Below are 13,487 nucleotides of genomic sequence, written 5' to 3'. Positions count from 1 at the left end.
AGCGGATTTAGTTTTGATTCAAGCAAAAATCCGATTGAATCAAGAGTATTTTTCCTAGTCAATGTTTTCAAGAGTCTGGACTCTAGATCCAATGTGTTTTTTTTTTTTTTTTTTTTCCAGTGAAGGTTTGAGACGGCGCGGCGCGGCACGGGGCGAGGGCCGATAGTGGCGGGAAAATGAAAAGCTCGGAGAGGCGAGACGCTACGGTGCGGGTCCGACGAAAGGCGCCCTTTTGTCTGTTTTGTTTTTAATAAAAATGTAATTGGAGGAACTGCCGTTCGCTTATACGTCTTGTCTCCGGCTCTATTATTCGGGTTGACATGAAAGGAGTGTCCTTTGAGCGGAGAGCTCTCTTTTATTCACCTCGCGTTGGGCTCGACGCCGTGCTCGGCATGCACTATGCCACCCGCTCTACACCTCCGTCTTCGTCTTTATCCGCCGCCGCCGACGACGACGATGAGAAAGGTGAAAGCAACTTAACTCCACCCAAAGCCTCCCTCCTCCCGGCATCCCAAACTTGAGAGTAAAGCCCCAACATGTCGGCCAACTTTGAACTTACTCCAGGTGTCTCGTATCGTGTTGCCGGGCTCAAATCGCCCCCGGAACCAATGTTGTCAAATGGGGATGTTGCAGGTGTGAGGAATTTGCGATTTGACGACTGATTCTTATGTAAAAGTTCGCGAGAAACACGATGATGCCACTGGTTTTCTCTGAAATCAACTCCCAAGCTCATAAAAAGCTCTCAAGTTGAGGCCAAAATGGAGGGGATATCCCACGCTATCCAGAGAGTCCACCTCTACATCAAGACGAACTCTCCATGCAAAGATAGGGAGCAAATACATAAGCAGGGTTGCCGTGTTTTCAGTTGTGGAGTCCCCAAATAAAGTGGCAGCCCTGTCGATGTATTTGCTCCCTATCTTTGCATGGAGATTTTGTCTTGATGTAGATGTGGACTCTCAGGGTAGCGTGGGATATTCCCTTCATTTTGGCCTCAACTTGAGAGCTTTTTTTGAGCTTGGGAGTTGATTTCAGAGAAAACCAGTGGCACCATCGTGTTTTTCGCGAACTTGTACATAAGAATCAGCAGTCAAATCGCAAATTCCTCACACATCGACGGTGAAACTACCAAACCACGTATCTCGTTTGCGGTGTTTAAAAATCTACGCTCGCATTTTATTTTTTTGAGGTAGACCAAATCAATATCATTCCTTGAAATTTTCACAGAATTTTCTCCGCACGAAGAGGAAAAATCACAGAAATTTTCAAGACTGGACGTTAAGTAGTTTTTCATTTAAAAAATAAAGTATGACAGGAAGTCTGCGACGTCGCAAACCGAGATACGTGGTTTGGTAGTTTCACCGTCGACATGCAATATCTCCATTGGACTACAATTCGCCTCGAGGAACTATATTATCTATGCCTCATTTTAAAAACAACGTACTTGTAGTTAATTTCCCGGTGCGGTCAGTTGATTTTATGAATGAGCCATTAATATTACACGTACTTCCTTGATACGAAGTGTGGTCAAATTGATACGGCGGACAGGGTTGCCACAGAATTTAGAGAATTAAATTCCTCGACAGTTGAAGAAATATTAGGTGGTTAAAAAGACATAATTAAAAGCAGTTTTCAGGCAAAATTTGATGTTCGAAACGTCAAACCCATTCTAATAAGCAAATAAAGGTGACCTCACAATTTTTCCCCGACATTCCTGTCATTTTCCCTCACATTTCCCGGTATTCTCTGACTATGGCAACCCTGAAAATGTGCTTCTAATTTATGATGGACATACAATACAGAACGCTCAATACTTTTCTTCTGTCGACTATCAATTAAAACAATTTAAAGGGGTGGGGTGGTGTGGAATAAAACCAATCAAAATTCGAACAAAAAACGAAATTAATCATGTTATCAGAATATATGCTGGCAAGGGCGGATCCAGCGGTTTGGCAACACTGGGTTCCCTCAGTTTAAACCTGTGTTGAATAAACGATTATTGTCGGAGAATCAGGCTCCTCCGAAAATCGATACATTTCCAAAGGTTTAAAGGTGAAAAAATATTGTTGCCAACTTCTTGGATCCGCCGATGCATGATCTCATTCGAAAAATTAAAATTGTTTCCATGTACTTTCACTACCTAATGTTTCAGATCGAATTGTAACTCCTTTAATACAATTTTTCGGCCCTGTTCACAATCTTTAGGGGGAAAAAATGAAAATGACAACCCAGAGGAAAATTTGACATTTGGTATACCTACCCAAGGCTTTGGTTTGGATTTTTATCATGATAAAACCCTGTCATTATAATGTCCCCACATCATAAGTGTCTACAAATGGCCCATTAAAAGGCCAGCAATTCTCAGCAAGTTACCATTTCCAGTAACTACACTCTGTAAGTTGAAATGATATCTTTCAAATTTGAAGAAATGCAGCACAACTACAAAAGAACCTTGTTCAAAACCAATCCCTGCATTGTCCTCCTATCGACCATGACCGGCCTCTAAGTACGAATGTCCAATTCTTAGATTATGGAGTGTGTTCCAGGCACCATAGACAAGTAGGGGTCACAAGAAAGAACGTTAAGAGGAGGTGGAATCAAAGATTTGCTGGCGAAGAAAAGGATAACAAAACTATGGAGGCAGACATCAGCCATGGGAAGAAAAAAGAAAAAAAATCGACTCAAATTGACAGAGTTTATTAATTTAATTTCTTACACTTAAACTTTTAAAAACTATACATACAAAATACAATATACATATACGCATTCAATAAAAATTGATTATCACATCATAATGCAACGATGGTTTGAATTATGATGAAATTTGGATTTCATCAAAAATGTAAACGCCGACTGAAAAGATGATCATTAGTAATAGTTTTTACAGTAATTATCTACAACTGATGCAAGACATTGGATGGCGATGACTATTCAATGAAACATGACTGTAAAGAAAAGCGACAAAGCAAGTACTTGGTTCTTTATCTAAGTGACAAAGGAAAAAACAATTTTTTCACAATGAATGTTTTGCATGTGCACAGAAAATTCATTTTTGTCATTTACAGAGCATTTTACCTAAGATTAGCTAGTGCACAGTCTTATCAGTAACTTTTAAGAGACAAAGTTTTTATCTTAAGCAATTAAAGCAAATTTTTCTGACAATTTTTAGAACGAAAGAAAAAGAAAAAATAGCAGTGCTTCATAATTACCTTAATTTTTTCCAGCCAAGTTTATCCTGAGGTCTAAATGTGATCACTAAAATTTTGTGCGAAAGAAACTTAGTGGGGAGCAAGTAGGCAATGAAATCTAAGACAAAAAAAAAATCACCATAGGCACATATTTCAATGGCCAAAGTGCTAAGCCACGTATCTCCATTTTTGATGTTGCAGACTTTCTTTCATATTTCATTCTTTGATTTTGGAGACAGGTCCACTTAATTTCTTGAAATCTTCCTTGATTTTTATTCTTTATTGAGCAGAATACTACCCAGTCATTACAGATTCACCTGAATAACTGTTTACTGACTTTGACTTGTGTTGTTTACAAAGAGAGGTGAGGGACCAAATCTTGTTGACCAGTTTGAGTACGGCTAAAAGTTGCGGCAAGAATGTTGATTTTGTAATTCGATCGCTGATTAAGGGTTTGCACTATTCAGGAACTAAGGATCACTGCTGGAAAATGCTGCAAAAAAAGCTCTACTTGCATTCGGTTTGAGTTTAGAATATAATTTTCCCTGTTCAAAGTCGAACTTAGAGGTCAGGTTTCACGACTTGCGACTGTAAACCAACAAGATTTGGGCCAAGATCTAAAAGAATAATTCATTGTGTTACGCACTTGCAACTTTCTATGATCAAATGAGTTAAACCAAACTATTTTTCTTGTTATACCTACTCTTTTCAGACAAAACCATAAATATAGCCACAGATGATGAAACAATAAGAGCAAATGTTATGGATGGTAAAGAAGAAAAAGGCACAGGGATGGATCTAAAATCTTCTTGAAAAATACTAAAAAGACAAAAAAAAGAAGCAGATTTCTATCCCATATCATATCAGATAGAATTTAAAGGCTCGCAAAGAAGAATTACAACAACGCACAGCAACAGTAAAAATTTATGAGGCTAACTGAGAAATACCTAAGACAGAGCCTCCACTACAAAATTCAGAAGTATATAAAATTGGGTGAGAATGCAGTGCCAAATATGTGCATCAGACTGTGAGAAAAATTCAAAAAAAAATTTAAAGAACACATGAAAAGCACATAGAAGGGGCTTAATTGGACATTCATCACTTGCAGATCATCTTCCAGACACAGATCATGACCCTGGGAAACACAGGATAGATCTAATGAGAGAATTCAGAAAAGGCATTAAACTCAACTAGTTAAAACATCTAGAGACTGAGGAATAAGAGCTCAACCGGCTCTTAGATTCGTAATTAGTTAGCAATTCAACAGCACTAGTGGCTTTGCACTCTCTCCAAACTAACTCCACAACGGAAGAGATGAGAACAGATCAGCTTAATGGAAAACAATGATAAATCTAAAATTGCAGCACAACTCATTCAGATTTCATTGCTTATCCCATTTATTAATCTATGTTCTATTATTTTAAATTTTCATTTTCTGAAAATAGAATTTAGAGGGCGTCAAAAAGGCTGGTATAACAAGAAAATAGTTTAGTCCAGGTGAGTCAAGTTAAGAATATTACGAGAACATTGTTATCGACACCTAAGCCTAAATTCACCTGATTGAGTAAAGCTGGTGTCACGCGATCAAACCGTGCTATCAATATATCAAGGTTAGGAGTTATGATTGGCTTACTCAATGATTGGACCAATCATGACACCTGACCTTGAAAAATTGATAACACGGTTTGATCGTGTGACACATGCCTGAGAAACCGTTGCACATTTCCTGTAAGCATTCAATCAGAATGGAAACGATCAAAATGAAAGGCTAATCCTGGATACCCAACTGTACTTCCATGTTCAATTTGCTATGGACTACTTATCATCTATTATTTATCGGGTTTTAGTGGCACAATTTTGCTCCTTTTCTTCCAGGAAAGAGTACTTCATTTCCTAGTTTCGTTGTGAAAGCAGAGGAACTATAAGAAGAAAGATAAATATATTTGTGAACAAAGAAAGCACCTCAACAATCTAATCATTTTCTTGATTTTTCAGAGAAATAAACAGTTGCTTTGATGACTTGCTCTAAGTACCGTTTGGATATGAATAATTTTTTCTTTGAAGGAATAAGGGTGAGGAGTACTTTTGGATGCACCTTTTGCAAAGAAAAATATGCCAACAGGAGTGCGTGCCAAGTTTACTTGATGATACCACCCTTAGAAAATTAAGGCACTGGCAATAGATTTCAAAAAGAAATAAAGTCAAGCAACCAGATGAGAAAAAATCAATCAAAAATTTCAGACTTTAATGGCCTTTCAAACTTGCTTTAGCATTTTTCTAGAAAAGGAAGCTTGATTATCTTAGAAAATAATGTGCTGGCTGATAGTGAAAACCCTCTTTACATTCTAATTTAATTCACAAGTGTTCTACTTGGTTCTTTTCAGGCAGATTGCCAATTCATCATGAGTAATTTTTACGTAGTAGGGGAATTTATAAACTTAAATAAGAGTAAAAAGTTATCATGAACCTTATTTTAACTTCAAAGTGGGTTTAAAAGAAATTTAAAGCAGCATACCAGTGATACTGATGGATGGTTTTAAACAAATGACTTAATCAATGGTCTAAACTCTTCTTAGATGAATCCTTGCGATGATGAAAAACATACCTGATAAAGATTCAAACAAGGACAGAAAGTCCTTTGATTCTGAGAAAACACTTTTTTCTGACTGCTTGATAGCAGGCCTTTGCTTACCACATGCAATAATCACTTAGTTTACGAGACCTTAAGCTAATTTCAACTAAACAACTTGGCTGGAGGATTACTTGCAGGAATTTGACATAGTTACGTAATTGAGCATGACTGAGAGTAAATTTGATTACAGATTATTCAAATGGAACTAAATTTACTCGAAAAGTTTGAAATAAAATAGATTTACCTACAGTAGGGAGAAAAATAAAATATTATTTCAAATAGAAATAAAGGGTTCAAAGATAAAAGGGAACTTCAAAATACTTTAACTACTTCTGAATTCAATAAACGACATAGGCTTGTTGGAGCATTGATTCTGAATTATCAAAAAGAATGGACAAAACTTAGAAAAAAATGTTCAATTTTGATGCCTACACGCAGAGTAGGGAGCCATCAGGGCTTCGGTTGCAATTTGGTCAGGTTCACTTTGGGCATAGATGAGCCAAACGATCAAATTTGTGTTAAAACTTTATTAGTTTTTGAACAGAAAGTAACTGGGTTCACCAAAGTAAGGATAGATGATTTTAGAGACCACTCACATTTGAAAAAAAACCTTGAACTGAACTCATGGTTTGACCATAATGAAAAAATCTTATATTATTAAAACTTGATAGTCAAACAAAATCAGATTTGCCAAAAAGTTTGATAAAATTACTGATTACATCAGAAATAAGAGAAGGATAAGGAAATCCAAGGTTGGGTCTTTGACAAAGTAACACGACTAATCTTCCTTCCATCTTCTTACTCATTAAAAGTAAGTATGCTCCTGAGAAAAGTTTGTCAGAGTAAAACCTCCATTTAAAAAGTAAAGAAATGAAAAAAATAACCATTGAATTGAACGGAAAAATGATAAAAATAAAATATTCAAAGCCTTTTTCTTAACTCTGTCACAAAACTGATATATGACAGAGCCTCTTCAAACTTAGCTTCAAGAATCTTGAACAGCATTTGCATCCACCAAAATATAGTTACACCTTCCTGCATTTCCATCTAACAAGGAATCACAGATATTTCACAAATATATTTTACTAAAGAGCATTATTAATAACTAAAATTATGTTGATAAATGTTCATCGTCCACCTAGTCTTACAACTGCGTCAAAATCGCTAGGAAAAGGTGAGCGACTTAAAAACGAGTATCAGTTCATCTACACATCTAATAAGGTTTAGGAAGAACTAACCGACAGAAATGAAGCTGAGATATCGTGAAAAGCCAATGAAACAGAAAGAAAAAAAACAGTGTTAACGCTATGTCCTTCGCCGATTAGCAGGATTGGACGCGAAACGAGCCAACGTGAAATGACTGCGTGGAGCCAAAATGAGGTGGGAAAACAGTCTAAAAATGCCTGTTCCTTTGCAACAGTCCGCGAATGTCAAGAAAACTATTACGAAAATAATCTGAAAAACAAAAAAAATTACTGAAGAGAGAAATAAATGTTCATTAAGAGATGAATTAATGAAATGAAGCATCCTTAATGAGCGAATTCCTTAATTCTTTTTGAAGATTATTTCTGAGATATAATAAATACATATTATAACAGGGCACGGTTAAAATGGTTGTATTCTGAATTCTTAGTTCTTGATAAGGACAAGAGGGGTCTTGAAGGATCGCACAACTAAATTAAATCAGAACTTTGATTGCTCCTCGACAAAGCCCTGACTTAACTCCCCCAAAGAAATGGAGCGGTTGTTGAATTTAGCTTTTTAGGATAATACATAATGCTCAGATTAATGCAGCCGAAATAAAACAAAATATGATAACTTTCATGGATGATTACCAATTTTTCAACAGGATTCTCGATTTTCAAGTTCTTTCAACAAAATTTTAAAGATTCAGGGACTAGTGCATTGGGTAAAAATTGTCTTCCGAAAATCCTTGGACAAATTGACTCACACATAGCACAATCTAAAATCACCTAAGGATAAGCCTCTATTGAAGGTGGACTCAAGTCTATAGGATTACTTAACATAGAAGATAAAAGAGGAATTATTACACACATACATTTTACTACGACAGGAAACTTCATTTCTTCGAAATGAGATGTTAAATTCCAAATTTGGACGAATTTCAAATACTTTAAAGGACATGAAAACTAAAAAGACATATCCAAGGATGATCCAGAACTTTTAAGGCCACATGAATTCTGTATGCGTGAACTTATGGAACCTAGTGAGTGCAAAGGATACTTCGCTTCAAAACTTCGAATTACTTTTCTAAACTATCTAACATTTTTTCACAAAATAACAATTCCCTGAGAAGTAGGGGAAAGCTGTTTTTGGCTGTTTCAGCTCATGAAGGACATTGGATTGAATGCCTCACATTACTACCAAATCAAGTGGCGTAACAAAAAAGTAAAGGTATTGTAGGCTTTGTCCACATGCGCAAAGTTCTTGGAACTTCTGCGGAAAAAGTTAAAGCGGAGTTGTAACTTATTCCGTACGGAGACAGAGGAGGTACAAAAAACAATGCGCAGCTGAAAGTTCCGCCAACCATTGCTTGTGTGGACAAGGCCTTTGAGAAGCCTAAGAATTCAGAATTTTTTTAGAAATAAAATTAGAAGCAGAATGGTCTAATTGGCTTTTAAAAGCCTGAGTAAAATTTTTAAATTCAACAACGAGTTCTTACTTTGCCACTCACATTAATGAGATGACCAATGCTACTAACTGATTGAAACTTAGATGGCTTGTTGCTAACTGACTTTAATACAAAAACTGAGAAACTCACAAGAATGAGCTGCTTCAGAGAAGATAATTCGAATTGCGAAGCATTCCGGAAAAGGGGCACATACGCGTTTGTGCCCTTTTTCCAGAAATGGCAGAAATGGATTCCTTGCATCCTAATGTACCAATGTCCCAAGTTTCAGCTTAATTAATCAATTTTTGGAGCTAAGAGACCAAGTTTTGTGAGGCTAAGTCAGGGGCAAGACCCATCCACACAGGTCAGTCATTTCCGAGGACGAGTTTTGGTACTCTACTGCGCAGTGACGTAGTATTGAGTGCCTGCAATGTATTTCTTATGGGAGCACTCAATGCTACGTCACAATGGGTGCTGCGAGTTAGGGCCGGGCGGGGGAGTGGATTTCAAAAAAGCTGCGCAATGACTGACCTGTGTGGATTGGTCTTGGTCAGGGGTCACAAGCATATTTCATCTATTTGCCTCTGCGTACGGTCGCCGCGACGTTGAGGAGATAGCGCGCAAGCAGGTAGGCAGGTGATGGGTACTGATATAAAGATCCCTCACTACAGGTGCATCCCACTGATACTGCTAATCGATGCAATGTCATCGAGTTGCAGTGATTGTTTACGCGTTGCACCAGCCACACATGAATTTTCGTAATTATTAATAATTCAATTTTTCATGGTCTCTTGTGAGTTTGAATTTTTCGATTATTTCACGTGTTCCGCTGTCTTTTTCATTACAAATGATCAAAGATGATCCACCCGCGCATTCACGATGGAAATTGTTATTTATTAATTTATCGGAATTATTTATTTTTGTTTGGAAACTCGTTAAAGTCTCGAAAATTCAGCTTCAAAAGCCAAAACCTATTACCACCAGTCCATTTCCGGAAAAAGGGCACATAACGGAAAACTTTAGAAAATTCCTCCCACAACACTAAAAGAAGTGTAAGTTTTACCGATGGTCGTTATTCATTCTAGGGTGTATGAACGTTGATATGAGTACCCCAGTTCCAATGTATGTCATCATCAGTGGCCAGAAAGTAAGAATGAAAACTTCAAATGCGTTTTTCTCACGACGCGTTTTTTTGGTATGTGTCCTTTTTCCGGAAATCTCCTCAATTTATACTTACAGTCCGCGCCACGAAAAGTGGCGAATGGGGGATGGAGCGAGTTGGCCGGTCTAGTCTATCATTGAAGGGTTGAAGCGCAGGTATTGGCCCAGTCGTTACCCTGTCGGAACTACGGGCCAGTACCTGCGCTTCAACCCTTCAACGATAGACTAGACCGGCCTACTCGCTCCATCCCTCACTCGCCACTTTTCGTGGCACGGACTATAGCAGAATTTGCTTGGTAGCACTGCTAAGCTTTGCTTTTTCAAAATCTTTCCCAGTGGTTTCCCAGTGGTGGAGCAACTCTTTGGTTCATCACAAAAAAAAAAAAAAAAAAACCTCCCTATTCCATAATGTCTATAATCACAGTCAACCAGTGCTTGTTTCTAATCATTCAATTACAAAATTGGCAGATAAAATCGACTGCACAAAGTTTGAACTTCTTGCTCAAAGCAAAATAAAAGAAAATAAACCGACAGAGAATAGGTTGAGATCATTTTACTGACGATCACACAAACTTTATTTTGTTACCCACAGTATTGATTGACATAGCGCAGGATTTTGCATGACAGCTCTAAGCAATATGAGTTGAATTTTGAACACACATAATCAATCCGCAAAATTAGTGCTAAACCTCATCTACTCGCGATATGTTAGTTACTTTCTTATAATTGCAACCTGCTTTTCAACTGGTAGACATTTCACTTAAACAGGGGCCTCAGGTACTCAAAACACAACATCAACTTGTTTACTGCTGTGAGGGAACTCAGTGCAGCAGTCACAATGGGATGTTCGACAAATTGTCGGTAAACTAGCTGTTCCTGCTTGTTTCGAAACACCGTTACACTGCAATAAGACTGCTCTTGTCAGAAACTGGCAGCTGTATTGAAACTGCACAAGCTCCGAGTAGAAGAATTGTTGCCTAATGTGTCTGCCCTTTTGGGTTGCTTGGCCCATAAAACTGGTAAACATGACAACAGCTCATTTTTATAATGTCCGAAAACTCCAATAACCATCGGTAAGAGTCTCGTTGTTGTCGTGACTACTTTTTAACAGAGCTGTTCCGATATACTGAATACCAATAGGACGCCTTTATTCTCAGACTGTGGGCTGCTTTATATCTTTAATGGATGATAGAAGGATTGGCACGATGGAATAGGGAAATATCAATGTGATAGGGAAATGCAGATCCTGGAGCGTGAGTCAATAATCTTTCAAAAAACGGTTGTTTTGGAGAGGTAACTTGTGGTAACATGTTTGAAAAGGCAATCTTGAGGCAGTTTATCAACTGACACTCGAAAATTGAATCTTCTTCATTCACTAATTCACAAACTTAACCAGAACTTTGTTCGTTTTAGGAGTGCTGAATCTAGATAACTTTGACTAGACAGTCACATTACAAGTAAAGAGAAACATCGATCAATACAAAAACTATACCTGTGACGACAGTTTGATTAGAGCATTTTAGGTCCAACGCTTGCATAAAATTATATTATATTGCCCATCTAATTATCTCAATGAGTTTGTTGGGAATTTAAAATTACAGAAAAAAACAAATAAATAAAACTACATGATTTTATATAATTAAATAGTACCTATTTTAGAGTTCCAGAAATTTAAAATAAATGTAAATAAGAACAGTGAATCTGATCTGATGTTCTTCACGCTATAATTTGTTGATTTTTAAAAGGATGGTTTCAAATTGACCCAAGCACCCAAAGGAAATCAATTGCTTACTTACCAGAAATTTGATGTCTCAAGCGACGTACACATATAGCTTTCTGCAAAAGAAAATTACAGAGGATTTTAATGATACAATTAGCACAGTGAAAGAACGGAGGATTATTACTGGCAACACCTGTTGTAAAAACGCGTCACTGAATAAATATGGGTTTCAGTCGATTAATTTTTGTTTCATTTAGGATGTGGTCAAGTATATTTCTGTTGTCTTTCATGCCAGTGAGGTCAAACTTTCGAAAACTGAGAAAATTGTGAAAATCAGCTTTTGATGGCCATCTTGTAAAATAGCAGCCATAGCTGTAGGAAACATGACACACCCTGCTTGTGCCTCCATTAATTTGTATTCTGGGTATCTTGCATGACAAGGATCACTAAGTTTCATCCGGTACCTCTTCAAAATGCACCATTCAGACCCTGAGCGATCCCAATATTCTTATCATATATTCATGTCAATGCAACTTATCACAATAAGTACGAGGGAGGACCCAAAAAAACCTGGAATTTGGCTGTAACTAGGCAACGATGGAAAGTATTCGGGTTCCACCGCTAGGAGGTGACACTAGGAGCTATGAAGGGTCACTAGGCCAAATTTCAACATCGTAGCACATTTTATTTCATTTAGGCGAGACTTGGCTTAAGGGGTGTTTGGCGAATTTGTCATTTTTGAAGATGGGTAAACTTCAGTAACAACACTCAGCGCTCAAATTTTTCTCTCTTAATCGATGAGAACACGGCTTCCTCTGTTGATCTTTTGAAGTGCTGCTTGAATGAAGATTGTTGATGATCATTTAATTAACTAGCAGATATCACTTGGATGTAATACAGCATATTCAGAACATTGCTGTGAAAAGTGTGGGCCTAAAACGCGTTGTTACCGAGTTGATCCCCCATTTAGCGTTCTAGCCGGTGACGGCCACTTGATTTCCAGCCAACGTTTGAACAATAAATCACACTTTAAAACGAAGAAAAACATTTATTCACTTACATCATAGGTAAAGCATATCATGTCTCCTGCAAGATTCACTCCAAAAATTGACAGAGTTACCCGCACATTGCCTATGAAAATCACCTATTTTCAAAAACAATAAACTCAGCAAATATCCCTCATGCGAGGGCTCGCCAAAATGAAACAAAATGTGCTACAACTTGAAAGGCCTGTGACTAATATTAGCTCCTTGTTTCACCTCCTAGCAGTAGAACTCAGATATTTTCTACCGTTGCCAAGTTACAGCACAATCTCAGTTTTATTTGGGCCCCCCCTCGTACCTATCTGCTATCGAGTATATAAACTGTTAGAGCAGAGTTCTATTAGAAGTTAAATGTCTTTTGGATTTACTTGGACAAAAAGAAAAAAAAAGTGAGGAGAAAAACGAGAAAGTAAAACGTTAAGAGAAGAAAAACACTTACCGATCTTCAGGAGTTCGAGCTAAATATTCTCTTTCTATAAGACCTTCAATACGCTTTTTAATAATTACTGGCGAAGGCAAGAATCTAACCTTTAATTGTTCAGTTACTTCAGTTATGAGAACATTATGCTGAAATTTGAAAAAAAAGATGAGTTAGTGGTCAGAGAAAAATTTGAGAAAAACAGAATAACTTTTAGCTCAAAGTAACGAAAACTTAGAACTTATAGAACAAAGATGGTAATAGTACTTGCAAAGATTACCATGATAAGAATTCCAGTTTTATTATTCCAGAATATTATTGGTAATGATACTATTTGAGTAAACCAATTGAAACTATTACTACAGGAAATTTTCAAAGTTCCAAACTTATAGTACAGAAAATGTCCTCAGAGTCAACTCCTGCGAAAGTCAATTTTCAGTCTAGTTTGGCATTCGCTCTTCTGTAAGAACTGAGGGATTTATTGCTGGATGAATTAGTGCCAGACAGGATATGTGTATGATTGTACCCACTAGAATCACAATATATTGATTTCTGGCTTCCAAATTGTAATCAACTTCAGTCCAGGTGGGATTGCACACTCAAACTTGACCCTTCCTTGTTAAAGTAAACTGCAGTGCTGCCAATACAAAATTGGAGCTAAGAATACATGTTTCATTATTCTGATAACCGCAGCAT

The 13,487-nt window shown here is 37.2% G+C and overlaps 1 protein-coding gene across 2 annotated transcripts in view; it reads right to left on the bottom strand.

Annotated features, from left to right (window-relative positions):
* Window positions 1-2,678: 2,678 nt before the first annotated feature.
* Window positions 2,679-13,487, bottom strand: part of Cul3 (cullin 3) — a 30,843-nt gene continuing 20,034 nt past the window's right edge. For both annotated transcript variants that reach the window (XM_019047093.2, XM_019047092.2), the window contains 3 exons: window positions 12,813-12,940; window positions 11,407-11,446; window positions 2,679-7,272 (listed from right to left, as the gene is read on the bottom strand). In XM_019047093.2, the coding sequence (XP_018902638.1) occupies window positions 11,422-11,446; window positions 12,813-12,940 (153 nt within the window). In that variant the 3' untranslated portion in view covers window positions 2,679-7,272; window positions 11,407-11,421. The remainder of the gene's footprint in view (window positions 7,273-11,406; window positions 11,447-12,812; window positions 12,941-13,487) is intronic.

The sequence above is a fragment of the Bemisia tabaci genome, chromosome 4, assembly GCF_918797505.1.
Source record: "Bemisia tabaci chromosome 4, PGI_BMITA_v3".
Lineage (NCBI taxonomy): Eukaryota > Metazoa > Arthropoda > Insecta > Hemiptera > Aleyrodidae > Bemisia > Bemisia tabaci.
Note: the sequence above shows the minus strand (reverse complement) of the source record. Positions and strands in the feature narration are given on the sequence as shown.